Here is a 22,675-nt window from a genome sequence, read left to right as displayed (position 1 = left end):
AGAAAGCAATTTGTTCCTCTCTCGTTGCTCAGTGCAAGTTTTGGATAAGAGCTTATTTTGACTGGGAAGAGACACATTTGAGTTGCTAAGATGAGACATTATGTGTTATTATGAGTAGCAGAATTACTGTTGGATGTCATAGATTTAATTATCTGGGATGTCTTGTCAGTTATTGTTTTCTATGCGAACTCTCTTAATATTACAACGGAGAACGTGCCAGTTCATTAGGAACACAAGAAGAAACAAATGCATACTTATATAGTATTCCTGCACTGAATCTCAGCTTCATGAGGGTTATGATAAGTTGATATAAATGTATTTTTTTTTTCTATTTGGTGGCTGCAGTTTGTAGTGCCATTGATGTTGCATCGAGACCCCATCGTAGTCAGTGGGCTTGGCTAAATAAAAGAAACAGTTTAGCAGCAGCATTATAACAATAATGAAGGAGGATTTAGCGCAGGGCTTTTATATTTGAATGCATTCTTTCTCTTTTGTGCACCTAATGACTTCAAGCGAGTGTATGTCCACGGTATGATGCTACGCCTTCAAGTGGTCACTTCACCACAGATCAACAGATGCCCCCACAGTGTCCTGCCTATCAATTAACACTTAATCCCAAACTCTTCCTGTCTTGTATTGATTTCATTTCAGTAGACAAATGGAGGAGTGAGTGATAGCTATTATTGGTGTGTCCATGTGACTGATCATTGGCAGTTCGCATCTTGTTGTGTGGTTTTGCTTTTGATTCCCGTGTAGGTTTCCCTCCTTCTTTCCATCAAATTTATGCAGTAGGTAGGTAGGTTGGTTAAGTTTTGGCATGTACCCACTCCTCAGAGCCAGCACAGCCGCAGCAGCAAATAGTACTCAGTGTGTCCTCTGCATGGCCCCGTGTTTAAGAGTAAACCACCATCGGACCAAACAACAACAGCCTAGTTTTAGACTATTATTTTCGAGCAAACGCACGTGAATAGAAGCGGGCGCTTACGAGCAGCTCGTGAAGGCAGCATCTCTGTACCGGCGGCAGAAGGAAGGGAGAGACGCACTAACCGCTACACCGACCCGAGAACACAACACCTGAGTGTGCCGAGCAGAGGGGGCGATTTATGTCTTCTCTGGTTTCTGACAACAAGCGGGATTTTCATATTCTCCCTTTTTTCCCCTCAATGGGATAAAACTAAAGGACTGTCTCAACACAACGAACCAACAAAGCTCCGACTGGGTACGTTAGGTGAGGATGTTAAAAAAAGGAGTGACCGGTGCTGGTGCGTATTCGAAAAGAAGTCACATGAAAACGGCGAGACTAATCAATTTGTCTTCTTTCAGGTGGGCGAAGATGCTGAATGATCCTCGCAGCTGTCGGTGAGAGAAGGAACGGAGGAGAAGAAGAGGAAAAGAAGAGGAAGGTTTGTCAAGAGACGGAGGAGGAGGAGAAGAGGAGGAGGATTATCCAGGGCAGAAAAAGAAAAATATGCAGAAGAGATAACCGTGTCGGTTTGTGAGATAAAAGAAACAAGAGCAGAGGAAAGCTTCTTTATTATTATTATTTTTTAGTTTTATTCCAAGACACCCAGCGAGAGGAGACGCATAGTGTGAGAAACGACACAGGAGGAGACGCATGTAAGGCGGAGGGGGGAATAGAAAGAGGGATATTTCAGAATGAAGAGGGTATGCAGCCCGGGGGAAGTGTGGATTTGAAGCTCTCCCTCCCTCTCCATCACTTTTTTGCAATGGAACGGGACGGAATAGAGAGATACTGACGACAGGCATCGCTAAGACGCGGCAGAGAGTGGATTTAAAGACAGAGAGAAGGCAACCTGTGCGCCCGTCCCTTCGCCCCCTTTCTCCGCTTTCCTTTCCGTGGATGTTGACTGAATTCATTTTTTCGGATATGAAGGATTTATCTAGTCTATGTTAGAAGGAGGAGGCAAAGAAAACGCACTCTCTCCTCTCCCCCCTCTTTCTCTATCTCTCTCTCTCTCTTCTCTCTCCCCCTCTCTCCCTCTCTCTCTCTCTCTCTCTTCCTCCGTTTTCTGGATGTGAAGCAGCATGCGGCCCGGTGAGAGCTTAGAGGGCTCGCGCTCGGCTCGCGGAAGATGCGTTGACGCCAATAATATCACCGAAAGAGGCACGGACCGCTGTCTCGCGCACCCCTCGTCGCCGACGGCGGGGATGAAGAGGGTGACGACGAAGAGGAGGATGAGAGGGACGAACGGGAGGATGACGGACGGAGGGATGACGGTGCTGCGCTGTTTTCTGTGGAGTCTCGTTCTCAGCTCGCTCTCCTCGCGCGCGCAAGGTAAGGGGATGCGACACTCGCGCGCAGCGCCAAACAGTTTTGGGGTGAGACCGGGTGCTGTTTGTTTCTTCACTGCAGTCATCGGGGAGCGTTCCTCTCCCTCTTCTCGGGTGAAAAAGGGGGAAGTCAGTGCGCGCGCGTAGGGGTGTCTGCGTGCGCGTGGAGATGTCTGTGAGGTGTCGGCGCGTGAGTGAGAAGGGAGGTGTGTGTGTGTGTGTGGGCGCGCGAGAGGTTCGTGCGCGCGGGGATGTATGGTGTGTTGCGGAGGAAAGCAGAGAAATAGAAATTGGCTTAAAGGGAGGATGAAGTGAAAGGAGGAGAGAGGGGTTGAACCGGCAACAGCCTCTTTCCCTCTTTTTCTGCTCGCTTCAGTTTGCTCCCTCTCTCTTTCTCTTTCTCTCCCTCCCTCTCTCCCTCCCTCTCCCTCCCTCCCTCTCTCTCTCTCCCTCCCTCTCCTTCCTTCTCTTCAATACAGCCATTGAGCCAGTAGCCAATAAATATTCTTGCGGTAGCTCTTGGGCTGTGGCAGCGAACGTGAGTTGCTTATACCAAAGTGTGTGCGGGAGTGTGTGTGTGTGTGTGTGTGTGTGTGTGTGTGTGTGTGTGTGTGAACGTGTTGCTTATAGTGATGAGGCCCAAGCCTTACACAGCAATTTTACCCCCCCCCCCCAAATCTCCAACACCATTTCTTCTTCTTAAAACTGTATTTCTGTCAAGAGATGTTATATAATGGTGGTGTCTCCCCTCTTTCTCTCACACTTTCTGTCCTTGCCCTCCTCCCTCCATCCCTCCTTCCCTCCCACCCACCACATCTTTTTTTTTCTTGAGAGAAATAAAATGTTAAAATATTCACACCATGGTACATTCCCTCAAGATTTCTTTCTTTCTTTGTCTGCTCTCCCTTTTTTAGTTTCTCTTCCGAAATGCCGCGTGAGCATACATTTGATTTGATTGAACACACACACAGAGACGCACACACACCATGCAAACACACCCATTGCTGCGTCAGGTGAGGCTTTTGTGGTATGGAAGCTAACTGAGCGTTCGTCGTCGTCGTCGTATCTGGAGCCGAGGAGGGAAAAGACGTCTGGGGGAGGTGAGGACTGTTTGGAAATGAGAGGGAAGTAGGAGGGAGAGAAAGAGGCAGGACAAGCAGGCCTAACTTGAGCTGCTCGGGCGTCTGTGATCTTCTGATAACACTCGGCCAGGCTGATTTCTGTCAAAAATGTGGGTTAGGATTTGGCAAGCGGGGAAGTGAGAGGCTGAGATTGAGCATTGTTCAAGAAACCTCTGAAATCCAGCTAGCGTGGAGGCTATTGAGAACCATTTGTCATTGTCATCCCGAAGTCTGCATGATCCTCCAGTGTAGGGTGCTTGTGTGTAGGCTGACTGAGCAGAAATACTATGGATTTCTACAGCGATTAAACAAATCGACAATGTCTAGACTCGTGGCTTTGCACCATCACAGGCTGCAGGATTAGGATTTCACGCAAAAAACAAAGAGTCCCCAGACTTTTTGAAGCCTGTTTCAAAAGATTTTCTCATGGTTCCCTTTGATGGACAGACGGGAGATTGTGATTTGCAGGGTGTCGACAAGACAGGTGGGATTTCCTCAGGCACAGAGGAGCTAATTTTAAACCACTCGGGGCACAGATCCTGGCTCCGATCTCCTCACGGCTGTCTCGCCTCCGAGAGAGTATTTTTAAACTCTTCATGGGATGAAGGTGTTTTATCTCAGGCTGTTTTTTTATTTTATTTATTTATTTTATTTTTTTAGAGCTAGTTAAATGCAGATTCCTATTCCGATCTATAAAATGTCAAAGGTAGATGTAGATCCTGGCAGAGCAAGCAAGCAATCAGAATCTTGTTTAAAAGCAGAGAGGGTGTAAATAAATGCGTAATTAAATGCCCCCTTGATCCACGCTGACATTTTTGGGGACGAGAGCTTGAAAAAAAGCTGGAAAATTAAAACCAGCCACCAGCCAAATGCGTTTAGGTTCTGCTGTTGCTGGCAAATGAGTCTACTCTACTGGCCATTGGCAGGTAACCAATCATTGTGAACTTACAATTAAAAAAAAAAAAAAAAAAAAAAGCAATCTGGAAGGTAAAGTAATGAACAAGAGGATAATGGATCCACGTGCCATGGTGGCCAGTAGACAAAAACCTTAATTTCTCAACTTGCTTTACACGTTTGACACAGAGAAACAGAGCCGCTTTCAAAGCATCTTTTATCATAATGCAGGGTTTTAATTGGGTAGTCTATGTTCCACAAGGCCTTTGTGAAATAAAATGAGGACAAGAGGTCATTCTTGGACAAAGCTGAAGCCAGATTTCCATATCCCAGCTTCCTCTGTGCGTCTGACAGGTTGCTTTCCTTTCACTGTATATTTTGCAGCGCTTTGTGAGAATGCAGTCTTTTTTTTTAAAAAAAGGGTCATGTGTAGATTCATATGAAAGGAGCTTTTTCTTTGTCATATCCTGAGAAATTGCTGTACTTGTACTTTGCTCTTCTTCCTTGATCTCTACCTCTCCCCTCTGCTCCTCTCAGTTTAACTCCCACCTCCCCTCTCCTCCCTTCCTCCATCCTCTCCTCTGTTCAGCGTTTCTCCTCTGCTCTCATCTCTCCTCCGGGCTCCCTCTCTTCACTCCGTCTGTCAGATTTGTCCCGTGGCTCTAGAGGCTTAATTTACTCACCAAACACACTAAATCACACATGTGCAAATGCACACAAGAGCGGAAACCCACGTGCATTTTTTATTTTTTTTTTCCCTCACCATCTCCAAGACCTAAATGTATTCTGAGCTACTTGCAGCCTGGCAGAAGAAGCAAAACGAGAGCCTCGATCCAAGCCCTCCACCTGCTCATTAGCAGGAAATGTGTATATTTCAACACTATCCATGAGATATAACTTTAACACAGACTTTTACTGACAGTTAGGATTTCATCCGCGCTCAATCACAGGGCGAACACGTATCAATCATGGAGGAGTAATTATCAATTACACAGCCCCGGTAATCTACTTCTGGTCATCGGTGGGGTGAGGAATCGTAACTGCTTCCACTGAAGGTTAGTTTCCAGAATGTGACCAAGCAATTAACCCAGGCGGCTAAAAATAGCTCATTTAATTTATATTGACGAGCCATGGAAATGTAGCGCTTTGTTCTTGCAACATGGCTAAATTGAAATTTATCAGTCATCCCCTGGTAGCTTCTGGTAATTTAATGCTGGTCATCAGTGTTAAATTGCACGGGCCGTCAGGCGCAGTGAAACGGTCCTCCAACCAGGTTTTACAACCCATCACTGGATATCAGAGATTGATTGGAGCAGTCTACAACCCTGATGCTGATTATAAGTCTTTGATTGATGCCGTCCATTAATACCCCACTACTAATCATTTATCTGCGTTAGTTACCGTTTGAGTATTTTGCTCATCATTCTCCGCCGTCTCTTATCAATTGATGTTCTTCATACTATAGTTAACATGTTTTAGTCTTCAGCCCGGAGGCTTCCCGCGCTCTTACTCTGGGACCATTAGCACACTGTGTGCACACTGTCTGCGCACGGTGCCAGACGAGCCCTCTCACACTGAACATAAGTGCGGCACAGACTCTCTAACACACATTTAATCCTGTGGCTTATGGCTGGTTTCTCGGGGAGGAAGACGTGTCTGTCGCATAGTCATCCTCTTGATCATGTAAAGACTTTTGACTTACGGGGGGGAGAGGGAAGATGAGGGGAGGCCTGACTGAGAAAGAGACGAATGGCAGCCGCATGAGGGGTGGGAGTTCAGTGCCAACATGACATAAGTCAGTTGACATTTTAAATATCTACATTCACCCCTGACTTTGACATTAGCAGCCTCTCACCTCATCACACCCGTTTCTCTTCTTTCATTTCCACCTCTCCCTCCAGTCTGCACTCTTGTTTTACTGCTTTCATGTACGTATACATTTAACTCCATTCTCCTTCCGTTCCTCTTGACCTCCGTTCACCTAACAATTTTACAGCATCTGTGCTGTTACTTCTCCTTTGCTGCGCCGTCAACATTTAATCCATTAATCCTAATGGAGCATTGGTGCAAGGTAAGCAAGCATAAGGGAATGCATTATGACACCAAACATTAACCTTGTCTCACCCCAAGTGAAAGTTAATATAACTTTAAAGTTTTATTACCTTGAATGCAACATTTTTAAGCTGGATTCAAATGTCAGAGTTTACTAAACGTTTCACAGTTATGTGCAAAACGGATATTTCTGTATTAAGTTATTACACATCAAGAACATTTCCTGGATATTTATGACAATCTTTTATCTGATGATTATCCTGAGAGTGTTAATTCCCAATTCAAAGGCCTCTCCTATGAAAGCCATTTATGGAATAATGGTCCGATCTGACCCCGAGAGCAGATGCTATTGTGCGTCACTGCATATTTTTTTTTAATGAATCTGGAGCCTTTGATGTTTCACAACATTAGCGGATGATGAACTTTCCGTTAAAGGGGTCGCTTTGTAGCATTTTCCCGATTTAATTTGCGCCCTCACCTTCTCCCTCTCTCATCTTTCATTGCTCCGAAGCCCTCGTCCGTTGGTGTTAGTTCGTGAGCTACAGTTGTTGCAGAGGGTTCGGGAACCTCCTGGTTGAATGACAAATCCCTTTTTGACCTCCCCTTAAGAAAGATATTGCAATTTTTGCATAAAAGGTACTCTCCCTCATGTTGAGTTGTGAAGCACATGTCTACTGTATGTTTTTGATTGTTCCATTCTTAATCATACTTTTCTTTTGATGCATATTCCTCCTTCCCTAATCACCCATTCTTCTCTCCTCCTGCCTCATCGCATTGACCTCCGCCCATACTGAATTTGTAATCACCACCTTCCTTTCATCTCGCATCGGCCGTCTCTCCTCTCACCTCCTTCATCTCCTTCCTGTCTCTCTTCACTATCACACATTAGTCTTGCCTACAGCCCTTCCTCCTCCCCCCACCCTTCCTCCCTGAAGCCCTATCCTCAGTGAATTTGTTATAAGTGTCGATTGTAGTAGGTTGGTACTCACAGGGAACGGCTCTGTTAATCTCTCGTGTGGTTTTTCTCTTAGCAGGGAACACTTTTAATTCCTGAGCACAGATTTCCACCCAAATGGTGCCTTCTTTAAATTGCCAGGCAGCCAAATCTGCTCGTGTATTTACTGTTCGCCCGCTATGATTTTAGAAATGTCAGCCTGCACATATTGAGTCATCTGGGCTATCAACATGCTTGTTAAATTGAAAGAAGTGATCATCTCGCCATGCAAATTGGAAAAAAAAAAAGGGGACTGCGCTCCAGTTGGCTGTTCTAGCTTTTTCATTACCCCTTCAATCCATAACAGCTCCTTATACACAACTGCTCCTTTTCCTCTGCAGGTCTATTGTAAAATGCGCATTTACAGAATGGTATCATGAAGTCTAATCATAATTTAATCATAATTGAATAAAATATATAGTGGCTTTCCGCAGGGGTCATCGGTAAAGATGGGGCTGAGAAATCATGTAGGACATAATGGATTTCTCTATACACTTATTATGTGTATGTCCTCCAGTTCCACAAAATGAGTTTTGAATCAGATTGTGTTGCTTAGACCACTGTGAGGCATTTCAAATGTTTAAAAAAGAAGTTGTGATTAAAAAGCTATTAAATTGAGGGAAAAAAAACAAACTTTTGTGTGATACTGTGGGAGACTTGTTACTGAACACTAGCACTTTGCATGGGTCTCAGTCTCTGTCTCTGTCACGCACACACACGCACTCTTGTCAGTCTTCTGTAGCCTCGTCATTATTTCCAAAGTGATTAGAAGTCGACATGACACAAGCGTTTTCAGTAGGCAAGAGCACACGCAAGCACACACACACACACACAAACTTAGAAATACACAAAATATGTTGGGCAAAACGGGGAAAGCATGTGTTTCCCTGAGGGTGTGACCGCAAACACACACGTACGCACAAAGGAAGGGGAGATGGACACGTGCACACACAGGCTCTCTGCGATGCGTTGCGAGAAAGGCAGATGAGAAATTAACAAAGGCGGACAGTCTTATATCCAGCTGGTGCTTCCTGTTGGTGATTGTGTGTGTGTGTGTGTGTGTGTGTGTGTGTGTGAGAGAGAGAGAGTTGTTATCTTTGTAACATGGAAACATGCAGCATTGCCATTATGGGAGGAGGTATTCCATTTAAGAAAAACAAATAGAAAGATGGTGTAGATGGATGGATGGATGGAGTCGGTCAAAGGTTTAGTCCCTGGCGACAGCCAGAGTTTGTCCCCGTCAAACTGTCCTTGAGGAAGATGCTGATACTCTTAATGGCTGTGCGCTGCTCTGTGGGGAGAATACACACTGTGGCTGACATATAATTTCTACAAAACCAGCGTCAAAAAACGCGCAGGACCGAAGAGACACAAATAATAAGCTTGTTCATTACCGTCATGCGAGCGAGCCGTCCTTGTCACAAATCGCTCCGGAGCCAAAGTCACGTTGACGGCATGGCAACTGAAAATCAACTCAACGAATTTAGTTTCAGTCCTGTCACATTTCCTTTGTTCCTAACTTGTTTTAGTAAATTTGCTGGCAGCTTATTCACTCTCTTTGAATTCTTCAAGTGAAGGAGGGGAACAGTCCAGGGATGCAGGTTTAAAATGCAGCTGCAACATGAATGCTGTCCTGATTAATATGTTACCGTCAATCAGTGCGTTTTATGTCGTGTCCACTGGGGTGGGCTAACGATAACTGAATGGAGGCGGTGCACGTGTGGCTAGGTGGGTAATAATGTGTAAATGATGCAGCGATAATACTCATGAATGTGACACAAAGCCTTAATTAACAGCTTTAACTAATGAAGGACCACTGAAATGCTTTAAACATAGATTTACTTTCTATTTTAGATCCACCATCAGTTTATTTATTAGAGACATTCATTTGAATACTTTATGGCTGTTAGCTAGTTTTTGCGAGGTTTCCTGACATACAGGTTAAGCTTATTTAATTTACACAGTCATTTTTAAACTAATACAAAGGTTAAATATAATTTGCGTGAGTGTAGGTGTGAGAAAACGATACAATTGAGTGTGATGTTGTTACACATTAACATAGAGGCTTAAGGGACTTATTAACTAATCAGCTACAGTAAAAATTTTTTTCGTATTATTCCGTCTTTCCACTAATTATTCTCCTGTTCATGGGAAGGAGCAATAAGTTGAAAGCATATTTCGTGGAAGTTGAAGTATCCGAGTCTCCAAAGACGAAAGAACAGACAGGTGAACGTTACGTGAACCCAAATTCGTTCACAGATAACAGATGGAGCAATCCCTACACCATCATTATTTATAGATGGAAGTTCATGTAATTTTAAAATAATAAAAAAAACCACGCCTGTAATAGGTTTAATGAATCCGTTCGGAGGCTTTTAGTAATCATCGCGTAGGAAAACAAGATTCATTCATTTTCCCCGTGTAAAAATAGATAACTGGGCACAATTGGGAGATGGAGAAAGGAAATGAGAGAGCTGCAGTAGGTGTGTTGTGTGTTTAGACTTGGTGTGTGATGACAGTTATACCCATGTGCCCCAAACCCACAGAAACACGGCTGTCAGCACACATCACGCACACCTTGCTATCTAAACACACATGGCCGATCTCACTAGCTCATCACCTCATGCAGCTGTTCTCACGTGTATAGTCTATTGTTTTTAATTATGCTCTTACATTAATTCTGCCCCGTGCTTAAATAATCCTGCAAAGATGTGCATCGTCGTCATGACGCATGACGCCGACGCACATCTTTGCGAGAGAAAGTATTATCGCTATTATAATCAACTCTGTTTGCATGTATAAGCACTCTCACCTCACCTGCGGTATTATTGGCTCGGAGTCCCGCATCTCTGCAGGTGATGCGTTCCTTCCTGAGCGGTGATGTATTTCCTGTCTGAGTCTCGCACCTTGGGAGCCTTTTTGTACCGTTGTTCTTTCTGTCTATGCATGTGCGTGTCTCTCCGAGCGCAGCATGACTTTCTAGGTAGGTGTGTGCGTTCTCGTGTGCGCGCTCTTGTCGGATTTATTCCCAGAGAAGACTCATTTCCCCAGCAGGCCCTGTCAGGCTGTTTCTGGGCGCACTCAGTTCACAGCTGGAGGCAACTGCTGTCACCTGCTTACCTAACATCTTTCCTCTCCTCTCTCCTCACCCCTGCTCCCTCAGTTTTTTATTTTTATTTATTTATTTTTTTAATTTTTTTATTTCTTACCCTCATGCCAGTCATAACCACGGTCAACGTTTCCCCATGCAGCACTCTTTGTGATACATTTTGGAGCAGCTTTTTTTTTTTTTTTTTTTTACAAAACAAGTAAACGGGAGGGAAATTGGTCTTTTATAGTTGGCAATAAAATGACTCTGAAGAGACGGCACAGTGTAACGATTGAACAGAGACTCCACAAGTCCTATTTTTACAGCAGTATTTAGCTCACTGAAATCGCTGTTTTCAAAAGCTTTCATACTTTTCCAACAGCAGAAGCCTCTGCTGGCCAGGTGGGGGTGGTAACAAAGACGCATATATTCCACATATACTACAAAATTAACCAATGGGACCTATCGTACGGACACAACAACTTCCAGATAAGAAATTATTTGAATTCATATTATGATGAAAATACAGTTTGTTACAAATGTATTTTCATCTGAGGAGAAGGTAAATGAAGCTCACGCATGCACAGACTAAATCCCAGGGTGATGGCAACTTCACAGGCATAGGCTCAGCGGGGTGTTTCAGTGGACAACAATAAATGTTCCGATCTTTGACCTGAGCCGTCTGTTTCTCTCACACCCTGACCCTGCACCGCTCACTCTCTCTCGCCATCTCCCTACCTCTCTCGTTCGGGGTCACTGGGTCAGACGGGGAGCAGATGCTTAACGACGTGGCCAGAACCAAACCTGACACCGCAACACGCACACTCCCATTCTGTCACCTCCCCTCGTTAACTCTATTTGTCACCCGGGTTCCCATTTGTTTTGGATTTCTCGACTGATATGTAGTAGATATCTGTAAATTTTGTGTTGAAGTTACTCAACGCGTATTTTCTCTGACATTCGACTTCATGACAAAGTACGTGGTGCGTGAAATATCCACTTGTAATCATCACAGCATGAATGATTGTTCTTACTTTTCCACAGCACCTGATTAAGGTTAGGTAATGCTCACTGCACATTTTAACACAGGTTGTATTTACAGCCAGAGCTTGATATTCTCAGTTCACAAACATAGAGCTTCATTGAGCCATTTCAATTGTTTTTCTAGCAAAACATCCCAGTGCGCCTACACTTAACAAACCTGATGTTTTGTGCAGCTTCAACTTTTGCAGTTGTCGTCCTAAAGCACGTTTCAAGTGAATACAGACCACAGCAAACGCACAAAACTAGAATTATCCTTCTTCTTTGGCAAGCGTCCCGTGATACACTTTGTTATTGTCGTATGTGGTGCCAACGTCCCTCTAGGTTTTATGTGGTTTTACAAAAAATAAGGCCGCTGTAAGTGCCTCCTTGGCATGAAAGGCAAAGCAAACGATCTAATCACAATTTTGTTGCTAATAGAAAACCATAACCGTATTTTTGGTTGAGACATTCCTCCTTCCATCCAGTTTTCCACCAAACATATAAAGTTTACGTTGCCTTAAAGAACACAAACACAGTCACCTTCTCTCTCTATATATATACTGTATATGTGTTAGAAGAACTTAATACACAGTTATCAAACCAGGGGATTCAGGGAAATGGCACCGTGACCACATATTAATATTTAATTTACAATGTTTTAACAAGACAGAAGATGAAATACCATTAAAAATGAGAACTGTTATACAAAAATATAATAAAGTCAGAAGGATAACGTCAGTTCAGTGTTGAAATGTCACAAAAAATCCTAGCACCGCAAGTAACATGATCTTACAGCATGTCGTAACATTGCCATGGGATGTTTCACCTTGTCGCCGCAATCTGCTGGAGGTAATTTACTGTAAATCTTACAACAAACAAAGGAAGCGAAAGACTATTCTGAGAACTAGTCAATGTCTAAATGCCTGCTGGAGACTGAGCTGAAATGAGTTTGCGAGATCAAAAGAAACAGAACGATAAAAGGATAAAAGGGATTGTAAGATAAAAGGGATTGAGTAGCTGGATCAGAACTGCGCCTTTAGAGAACAGAAATCAACAGAATTAGAATCCATTCGACCGCAAGGAACACACGACTGCATGCATGTCACCAAGGTCATCATATTCAGAAGATACTTCTATGGACTTCGCACAACCGACTGGGCTTACGAAGCAACAACAAAATCATCATTTTCTCTGGAAATGGTGTCACAATTTGCCTTTTAAAAGAGATAATGAGAAAGGATGACAATAGCAGATAAAACACAGACAGAGAGGGCGCTGGACTTTGAGACTTTCTTTGATGATCCACTCTTATTATGACTTATGAGCCAAGGTTTTATGTGCTACTTTTAATGCTCACCTACCGGTGGCATGTGTTTGGAGGAAACATTAGCTAAAAGTGAGTAAATTCCTCCTGCAGATGGGAAACAAGCCAGCTCAACAGTTTGTTTTGAACTTGAGGCCACCTCCACTGTAAATTAAAATTAAATATAGAAAGCTGTAATGAAAGGAGTAACCACACACTGAAATGGAGTTCTCTTTACTTTTATTTGCAGTGTTCCCAAGCTCATCTACTATAACTACAAGGCCTTCCTCAAGGGGACTCTTACGCTGAGTGAATAGTAGTTTGCAAACCCCAGCCACCAAGTTTTAAATATTAATTGCATGCCCCTTGCATATGCATGTTGAATTTGGCTCAAATGACTGTAGATATTTAAGTGCTCGCGTTGGTCCCGCGAGGATTATGGATTACATGGATTACATGCATTCATTTGTTCATTTGTCCTTCAAATGTATGCGAGACACCGCTAATTGGGGCTTTATGAATTTTTGGGTGTGCGATGCTTTTCACCATTTAAGGCAGTCCAGCAAAGTCCACGAGTCAAACTTAAGTCACATTTCCAGGCTGACATGATAATTGATGTCAAGGATGTTATTGTCATTCATGCTGCAAAGAAGGGGTCTAATCCTACCGTAAAAAGGATGAGCATGTGGATTTATGTGGTGGCTATGTGGTTCTTATTAATCTGTCCTCTTCAGTCATAAGTGCAATAACTCAGATTAACAACATGTGTTAATGGAGACAGAGGTGATGATTTGAACTGTGCACATCACACCTCAGATATATCATGCTTACATCTCATATCATTCCTTTATATGGAGAGCATGTTTCAAATACATAAATAAATAAAATAAATCTATTTGCAAACAGATATTTTCTGTAACTGGAGCAAAATATATATTTAAAGAGAACACAGCAACTAAATGAATAGACATCATATCTCAAATCCATGACAGCAAAGTGTAATATTAATACTGTTCCTTTATAAAGCAAACTGCATTTCAATAAATAAATCCAAATATATCCCAGTTGAGACAAACGCAAAATAAACAGATAAATAAATCAAAGTAGAATAAATAAAAGTCTCTGAGCAAATGCTGTGTACGTCCTGATTCCTCACAATGGAAACGAGGTTACAGTGAAGTTGTGCTGAACTGCTTTGAAGGAACCAAGCTCTGCATCCTTTTAGCCTTTTTGGTCTAGTCCATTACATTTTTCTTCCATAGTTCATTTTTTTTTTATGTGGAGGAAATGTTTTATTACAGGAGTAAGAAGGCTTCACCATGTAATTCAAATCCATTTGTGACATTCATCAGCTGTTGGGGCTTTCTTACGTTGTATATACTGTTGGCACCATGTGGGTGACTTGTACCTTTAGTCTGCATTCCCTCATTCCCTTTTCCTCTTTTACTGCTTCCTAAAGTTCTTAGTTTTGTTCTTTTCAGTTCTTTTCAACATTCTCTAAAGAAAATGCCAGAGTAATGGTGTGTTTGTCTCCTTGTCAATCGGTTGATGTTTTTAGACTGTAAACCTTTCTCTCGATTACTTTTTTATGTGGCACATCACAGAAATGTCTTAGATGCTTCCTGGATTCTGCTTCATTGTTCCAGATAGCCAGAGGCAGTCATCCTTTAGTTTCTCCACCACAGGCTCCACCACACCCCAAAGTTGCTGTAGGCTACTTTGTCTTTGTTGCACCCCCTCTTCAACCTTGGCAAACAACCATTGCTGGTTGATGTAAAATGCAACAGAACTGGTGCAGGAGAGCCCCCAAAAAATAGGACTATAAACTCTGGTTTATAGTGACATGCAGAGATGTTTACTTGCCGGTAATCAGCTTAAACATGTAGAGATAAAATCTGAACAATACTCTTAATAGATAGACAGAGTAGATGATGTAGGGAGTCAGAGGAAGTCAGAGTCACTGTTTGGATGTAGACTGTCCTTAGGTAACTTTAGGGAAATTTAAATGAGAGAGAGAAAAAAAAGTCACTGCAACGTCAACAGCAATGTGTGGGATGGCATAATGGAACTTAACAAGAGGTACTGGAAGAGCGGGTGAAGTCAGCCTTGTAGGTGGCATTGTGAAAGCCTGTTTTATTGTCTTGCAGGCCTTGAGCAAAAGTGAGAACGAGCTGTCACATTTGGTTTTACAGAGAAGGTGTGTTTTTGCTATTGGAAATGTTATGTTGCTGCTGATGTGCAGCCACTCAACTTAATGCACCATGATGGAGTGTCAACTGAGTGCGAGCTGTGGAACTGCCTCTGCTTGAACCGCAGACTTCTGAGCATCCATTGGCAAACGTGGCATTATTGTTGTCTCCCCGTAGGTGCTGTCAAAAGAAAGTTAAACGCCTTGCAAAGCCAAACTCATTTATGCTCGTGACTGACATATGCGCCGATCAGGCGCAACATTGTGACCACCTTCCTAATAATGTGTAGGTCTCAATTGTGCCTCCAAAACAGTTGTGACTCATAAGAGAATGGACACGAGCCTTGTGAGCATGTCTTGTGGTGTCTGGCAACAAGAGTTAGGGAGGGGCCTCACTTTGGGATATAGTGAATTTGGACGCCAGGTCAACACCTTGTGCTTATTTTAATGTTTTTTTTGAGTTGTTCCTGAACCATTGTTGTGTGTGTGTGTCTGTGTCAGGCTGCATCCTGCTGGGGATGGCTGCTGCCATCAAGGAGTGTCATTGCTATGGGGTGGGGGTGCCTGGTCTGGTCTAGGTGGGTGGTACATGTCTAAGTAACATCCACACGAATGCCAGGTCCAAGTGTTACCCAGCAAAACGATGTATTGTCACAAGATCGTCAATGTTATTTACTTCTCCTGTCACTGGTCATAATGTTGTGGCTGAAATCTGAGATTAAGCACTGAGTATAAAAGCTATAAAAAGCTGGGACTGATTATAAATGGACCGTACTGATGCACTGGGTGTGAAACAAGTGGTCTCACCTGTCTTCATATTTCTTTGATATACAGACTGTGTCATTACAGGTAGTTTCCTATGATTGTCAAATTAATCACAGCGTAATTATGCACTCTCAATTTTAGTCCATTAGAGTGAAGGGACATGCTCAAGAATACCCTTTTAAATAATGCCATTAGCTGTTGTTCGTCTGCCACAGCTTGAAGATGCTTCCGTTCACTTGAGGGATCGTATATTTGTGGTTTTGGTTGCTAAGGGCTTTGTGTAAACCCTCCTGATAACTCTAGAGCCATCTCCTTGAAGATGGTTTCTATATGGGACTTAATTGCTACAGCACTGAACATGCTGGGAAACCAAAGTCAACAAAACCCTCCCACAATACAGTCCTTAAAAGCATCCTTTCGCACAAAAATCACAGCACACAAATATTACCTCCAAGCTAATAACAAATTATGGCGGTAGAATGGAGAATTAGATGAAATTGAAGTAGTAACATCATAAGAAGTAGTAGCACAAAACAGTGCGGTTTTTGTTTTGAGATATTAGGAAAATATAATTTCAGTGAATGAATAGTGCTTCCTGTGAGCTTGTTGACAGCTGTGGTTGTCTCCACTCTAATTTGGTCTAGATTGAAGTTGCTTTCTGTGCCCTTGGAGGGAAGAATTATGAATAGGAGCACTGGGGGAAAGAGGTGTAGCAGGTACTAAGCGCCGATATAACTATGGTGGAAACAGTGGGGTGTTGAAATTATAATCGCACCGCCTCCTCACTGCTCAGCGTGCTTCAGGAACCTGCCAAGATCACATTTAATACACACAGACGCACGGAGACGTTCAGACGCTCGTGCAAACATGTAGAAAGCGGTAGACTGTCTGCCTGGAACAGATAATGTGCATCCACCCACGAACACACACACACAAACCTCCTGCTAAAGTGATATGGCTGTTCAGTGGTGGGGTAGTTCTTTTGTGTTTTATGCCGTCTGATTCCAAATTGACAGTGGGGGTCAAAATTGAATGTATTTATCTGTAACCCTTATTATTATTATTGCAGAGGGAATTAATTTTTATTCGTGCAATAATGCAGCTGTTGCCAATGCTGTGATTATGGCGACACTCTTGATTAGTGTAAGCTGATACATGCACAAATCCCCCGTAAGAAATCAGTTTATTCTGACTATCGGATTGTGTAAGTGGATTTTTAACCACATCCTGTTTGTCAAATCCATATGCTATCAATCAGACACGGCTGTATACATTTAAAGAACGCCGTTTGAGGCGAGGCATGAAGCGCTTGCGTTTGGTTTGAGACATTAATAAAGATTTAGTGGTGGCTAATGAAAATGAGGGGTCTTAAAGGGCACCTGCTGTGCTAATTTCCATCCCTCTATTTATATCCTGGAATTCACCTAGATTAGCTTTGTATAATTTGCAGCACACATTATCTTTATTTATCTCACACTGCTTGTTATTGAGTCCTTCAGTTCAGCCTGGAAATAGGTGATATTAGCTGCAGGCACTTCTAAGGCGCCCCCCGCCCTAAAAGCGTAGTTTCTTCTGATTGAAGGCTTTGCAGGGCCTTTGTTATAAGCTCCACCTCATCCTCTTGGTGTTGTTGAGCTTCCGAAAGCAAGCTCCTAAGTAACAGAACTATTTCTTCCTTGTTCAAAATGGGATCTTCTCAAATCCATCCATACACGTTCAAGCTCAAGTCTCATAGAGAAGTTGAAAGTTGAAGCACCTGCCCACACAAAGTGTCCACTTGGATATATGAAGTTTATAAGCCAACACATTAAGGGATTATGTTTTTGAGTGGCTGATATAATGCTCAAGTGAACTGTTTTGGAAGGACTTGTACGTACAGTATACTGTATTTACCCTGGGTGTAACTGTGGACACATATACCCCAATCTGCTTCCACCAGCTGTCGTTTGACAGCCCCCGGGGGCAGCAGCCAATGTTTCAACACTTCGAGTCCGACTGGGGAGAACAAGATTTTATTTTCACTTGCACTGGTTTAGAGTTTGACTAGCAACTTGAGATGTGAGAAAGGATCCATTGAATCCACGACAGGATTGCTTTTAACACTCACTAAGGGTGGGTATTGGCGAGGACTTCACGGCACGTATCGCGATACTTGAGTCACGATACGATACATCATTGAGATATTATGATATTGCGATATATTGCAATGTTTATACGTAGTTGACTGAGAAATTTACAATGCAGCTTAAAATACACGTTGTATATATGTAAATCAGATGACATCAGTGATAATTCATAACAACAAATTGGACAAATTGAATCAAAAAACAGTACTAATCTTAATTATATGTTTTCAACAGGGGATCCGCAACCCCTAGGCGGTCTGCACAGGTACTGCAGGGTGGTTGCAAAAGCTTTAGTTGATTCGACATTTTTTATACATTTTTTTTTAATTTTCTCCTACAATTTTCTGGCATTGCCACCGTACTGTTGCACATGTTTGAAATATATATATATATATATATATATATATATATATATATATATATATGGAATTGTGTATTATTTGAATCGCTATATTATATTGAATGCATAATGGAGTTCAATATAGGACACATAATGAAGTTAGGTGGTCCCTACTTAATCTCTCATCTGTTTGAGCCTGGAGAACGTTCAAGACTCCATTTCCAATTCATTGCATTTGTACAGAAAAGGTGGTGGTGGAGGTGCGGAAGTTGTTCACAGTAATCCCGAAACATGACTTTTTCTTTTAAAAACTATGTTAAGACATTCAAAATCGATGTTGTATTGCAATATGCTACCATATTGATGCTTTTTCCCCCACCCCTAACACTCGGTACTTTTATGCTGTTTACTTGATGAAGTCGACGTGTTATCTTAGTTGCCAGCAGCACATGACTAACAGTTCTGCCTCTTTTCCACATCTTGCTCAGACTTGATACTCTTCAGACTATTGTGCTCATTTGCTGCTCACAAACATGACCTTATTATTTAAATCTTTGACCTTGTTAAATATATCAGTGTAACATATGTATGGCGGAAAAAGGTCCCCAGAGCTAAGTAGGTAGTAACAGCAGATCTTTCAGCTGATCTATCTGAACCATACGGAAACTGGTCGTTTATAATTCATCATGTTCATGTTGACATGAAAAATTATGCAAGTGTGAAGGCCATGTTCTTATTGAATTAAAACCATGCAGATACAGACATATTTTCAATTAATGTGCGTCGTGTTGCATTCAGTGTATTGATTCCATATCTACCCTGTGTGCTGCATGAAAGCATAATCACTTAAAGAATACTTATAATAAGTGTCTTTCAATTTTGCAAATTGAAAGCTAAGAAGGTCTTCTATTAAGAAGTACAACCTGAAGTTATTAATGACCCAAAGAAATAAGCTCACTGCAGCTAATTGTTACTACAGTCACCTCTAATACGATGTGTTTCAAAGACAGGCTTCGTTATTGATTTTCTGTAAAAGTTGAGTGTGTACCTACTTGTGATGTGTATGCAATGTGTGCGTGTTTGCAAGTGCGCGTGCATCTGTTTGTGCGTGTCAGTCAGGTGGTTTATCTCGGCTTTGTGAGAGAGGCAGCAAATCTCCCTGTAATTACAATCTGAACAGCCCTGACATTTTACCAAGACTCCCCCAGGTGTGTGCATGTGTCTGTGTCTGTGTGCGCACGTGTGTTTGAGCGTGTGCGCTCAAGGCCTTTTGTCTTGTGGGGCTGAAACAGCTGGGTGCTCCTCGCTAATTAACGAGAAACCTCATAATTACTGTTAACTGGCCTACTATAGCTGACAGAGAGAGGGAGAGGGAGGGGAGGGATGGGAGGGGAGGGTAGGGGGGGTGGAAAGACAGAGACACTGGGGAGGAACGTTAAAATAGGCAAATATTCCTTCGGTGTCACCTTAATTAAAGAAGTGTTCGATGGACTTGAGAAATAAAATAAATAAAAGAAGTAACCCACCCACCTCTAATAATAGGATGTGTAGTTTACTTTCCACGTAGCTAACGGAGTATTTTAAACTTGAATATTTCTATCATAGCATTCAATAGGAATAAAGCACAGTTGAATAAACGTTTTCACAACGGTTAAGTTGACGAAAACCTTGCTTCCAACACGGAGCCCGTGGAACTAAAACACCCTTTTCTGCAGGGACATTATATAAGTCAAGCCCACAACAGCAATGTTACAGGAACAAAAAGGCAGAGACGTCAAAGACGGAGGGAGACCAAAACCAACATAAAGATTGTTGTTTCTCCCCAGGATAAATGTCACTGCTGCCACATTGTTTTCGTCACTGAGAGCAGCATTACTTACTTCCATTGTGTGTGTGTGTGTTAGTATACATCGTGATGAACATATAATGTCACATTTGTCTGTCTCACAAGCTTTCTTTGGTAGTCTCTGGAGGAGTCTTAAACGCTACCTTAAAAGGTCAAATGGATCAGTTTAGACACACACAAACTCACCAACACACTAGTGTAACATGGCATGGAAAAACACAACATCAGATTCAGTTTCCTTGTGTTATACGGCCACACCTGAAACTGTACTGTATGCAGGTACAGTATGAAACATTTCAATTTGACACTGTTTTCAGTTTTGATTGTGGGATACTTTCGTTGTCTTAATGTGTAGTAAGTTAGTTTAGCACTTTCTATCAACTATCAATCTGATTATAGTTGAAAATACAGTAAATTATTATGCAATAAATTCAAGCTCCTGACAGTATATTGAAGTAAATCAGCTTTACTTCAGTCTGTTCCAGTATTAAATTGAATGGATTTGGTGAGGATGGATGCAGTAGACGTTCCTCAGCAATTATTCAATACATCGCAGCATTTCTTGTGATCCATTTGTAAGACGATTAGCAACAACTTCAGTGTGACCCTGCTCGCCAAAAGCTCAGCATGGTCTTGTTGCTACAATTTGAAAATGCATGAAACACTGCCCACTTAAAGACGAGTATTTCATAGCTCTTAGCTACACATAACATTACTCTTTCCTGGATCGCTCTTTCTAACTTTCTCTCATGTTTGTACTGTATTTATTTCAGTGTGACATTTTCCATGTGCCCATCTCTGTAGGAATCCTTTCTGTGATGTTGTCTGACACGTATAATAAGATACAACAATCTGAGCCTTCTGGTGGTCCTTGGACAGTGGCCCTGTTCTATTTGTTTCAGCTTTGTTGCTTAGTACTCAACCATTTCCCAACATCTGTGCCCTTATTAATCTTTAAGACTCAAAAAGATTAGAAAAGAGGACATAGGCTCAGCTGCAAATTATGACTGGTGTCATATAACTTGTGTGTGTGTTTTTTTGTCACTAGAGGGGTCACATATGAAAATACATGCCTGTTTATAGTTGAATCAAATAGACTGGCTAATCATCAGTTACTTCCTCTAAGCATGTGAATATGCTGCTTTCGTCTCTGTGCTGTTGTTGTTTTGTTCCAAATAATATGCCAGAGGTCTAAGCAGTTGGTCATTGATCTGTGTGTATGTGCTTTGTTGTGTGTGTGTGTGTGTGTGTGTGTAATGGTCACGTTACGCTATGTTGATTTTCATGCCAGACAGCAGTGTTCTCTCCTCACTCCATTACTTCCCATTCTGTCGCTCTGTGTATGTACGCTACCGTCTGTCTGTCTGTCTGTAATTTCTCACTCCGGATGGTTTTTGTACTCCTTTTCTTTTTCTTCCAGGCGTACAGCTGTTTAATTGTTCTTGTACACACCCACACACACACACACACACACACACACACACACACACACACACACACACACACACACACACACACACACACTTCTAACAGTAACAAGGTGAAGTAAATAGAAAGCCAAAAATACTGCTCCGCATCATTATGCAAGTGGGCAGTCACATGGGAGTTATGGTAAAGTGGTTCCAAAACAAAAACTAAGCAACTGTGTACACAGCTTCACACCGACTCATGACAGATGGACCCTAAAATACTTTGCCTAATGACGGCAATGTTGGTGTTTAAAATGCATCCGATGCGGACTATTCTTTATTAAATTTAAATTTTGTTTAATTTTTTTTTTGTTCTCTCTTTCCCCTAATGAGGCAATATCCATTTTGAAGTTGCATTTCGCCACTTACCGGTTTACATGTTTGAGTTGTTAGAATTCATGATTATCTTTTTATGGAGCTTGTGAGTTCAGACAAAATGATGAAAAAAAAAGAGGACATTTGGAGGATATGGTAAAACATCGGGTTCTGCTTTATTATATTAAAAATGTTCGCACTAACTTCAAAAAAGATAGACCCTTAATGCTCTATCTTTCCTTTAGTCCAAGTGCTTTTGTTGTGTGTTAGAAACCACAGACAGGAGTCTGGAAGTGAAGTGCAATGAAACGAGTCTCTGGGAACAGGATGTTCTTAGTGGGGGCCTTTGGGTCCTGTGGGTTGAGGGGAGGGACCTCTGTGGATCACATTTGATCCAGGGCACAGATACTTGATCAGTTTGGGGTGTAGTGAATTTGGACGCCAGGTCAACTCACTTGTGTTGTGTCTGTGTCAGGCTGCATCCTGCTGGGGATGACTGGAGCCATCAAGGTGTGTCATTGCTATGAGGTGGGGGTGCCTGGTCTGGTCTAGGTGTGTGGTACATGTCTAAGTAACATCTACATGAATGCCTGGTCCAAACGTTTCCCAGCAGAACATTGAATTGACACAAGATGATCAATGATATTTACTTCTCCTGTCGGTGGTTTTAATGATGTGGTTGATCGAAGTGAAATATGCATCTTTAGTTGTAAGTCAGTGGATCATAAGATGAAATTTCCCTGTCCTGGAAGAGACCTGTACATCTCTGTGCAAATGTCCTTCTCGTTTTTGTTAAGTTGAGTCACTGGGCTGTATAAAGCTTATGTTTTGTATTTTGAAGAGGCAGCAGTACCATGTA

General features: G+C 42.2%; 1 protein-coding gene across 6 annotated transcripts in view; it reads left to right on the top strand.

Moving 5' to 3' along the window:
- The first annotated feature begins 902 nt into the window (after nt 1–902).
- The window catches only part of csmd3b (CUB and Sushi multiple domains 3b), a 316,533-nt gene continuing 294,760 nt past the window's right edge, over nt 903–22,675 (top strand). For 5 of the 6 annotated variants that reach the window (XM_047604800.1, XM_047604799.1, XM_047604798.1 and 2 more), the window contains exons 1-2: nt 903–1,219; nt 1,324–2,296. In XM_047604800.1, coding sequence (XP_047460756.1) covers nt 2,047–2,296 — 250 coding nt within the window. In that variant the 5' untranslated portion in view covers nt 903–1,219; nt 1,324–2,046. Of the gene's footprint in view, nt 1,229–1,323; nt 2,297–22,675 lie in introns of all 6 variants that reach the window. The other variant, XM_047604796.1, reaches the window with a different exon arrangement.

The sequence above is a fragment of the Mugil cephalus genome, chromosome 14, assembly GCF_022458985.1.
Source record: "Mugil cephalus isolate CIBA_MC_2020 chromosome 14, CIBA_Mcephalus_1.1, whole genome shotgun sequence".
In the NCBI taxonomy this organism is placed as follows: Eukaryota; Metazoa; Chordata; class Actinopteri; order Mugiliformes; family Mugilidae; genus Mugil; species Mugil cephalus.
The sequence above is the reverse complement of the archived record's forward strand: the minus strand, read 5'-3'. Positions and strand labels throughout refer to the sequence as shown.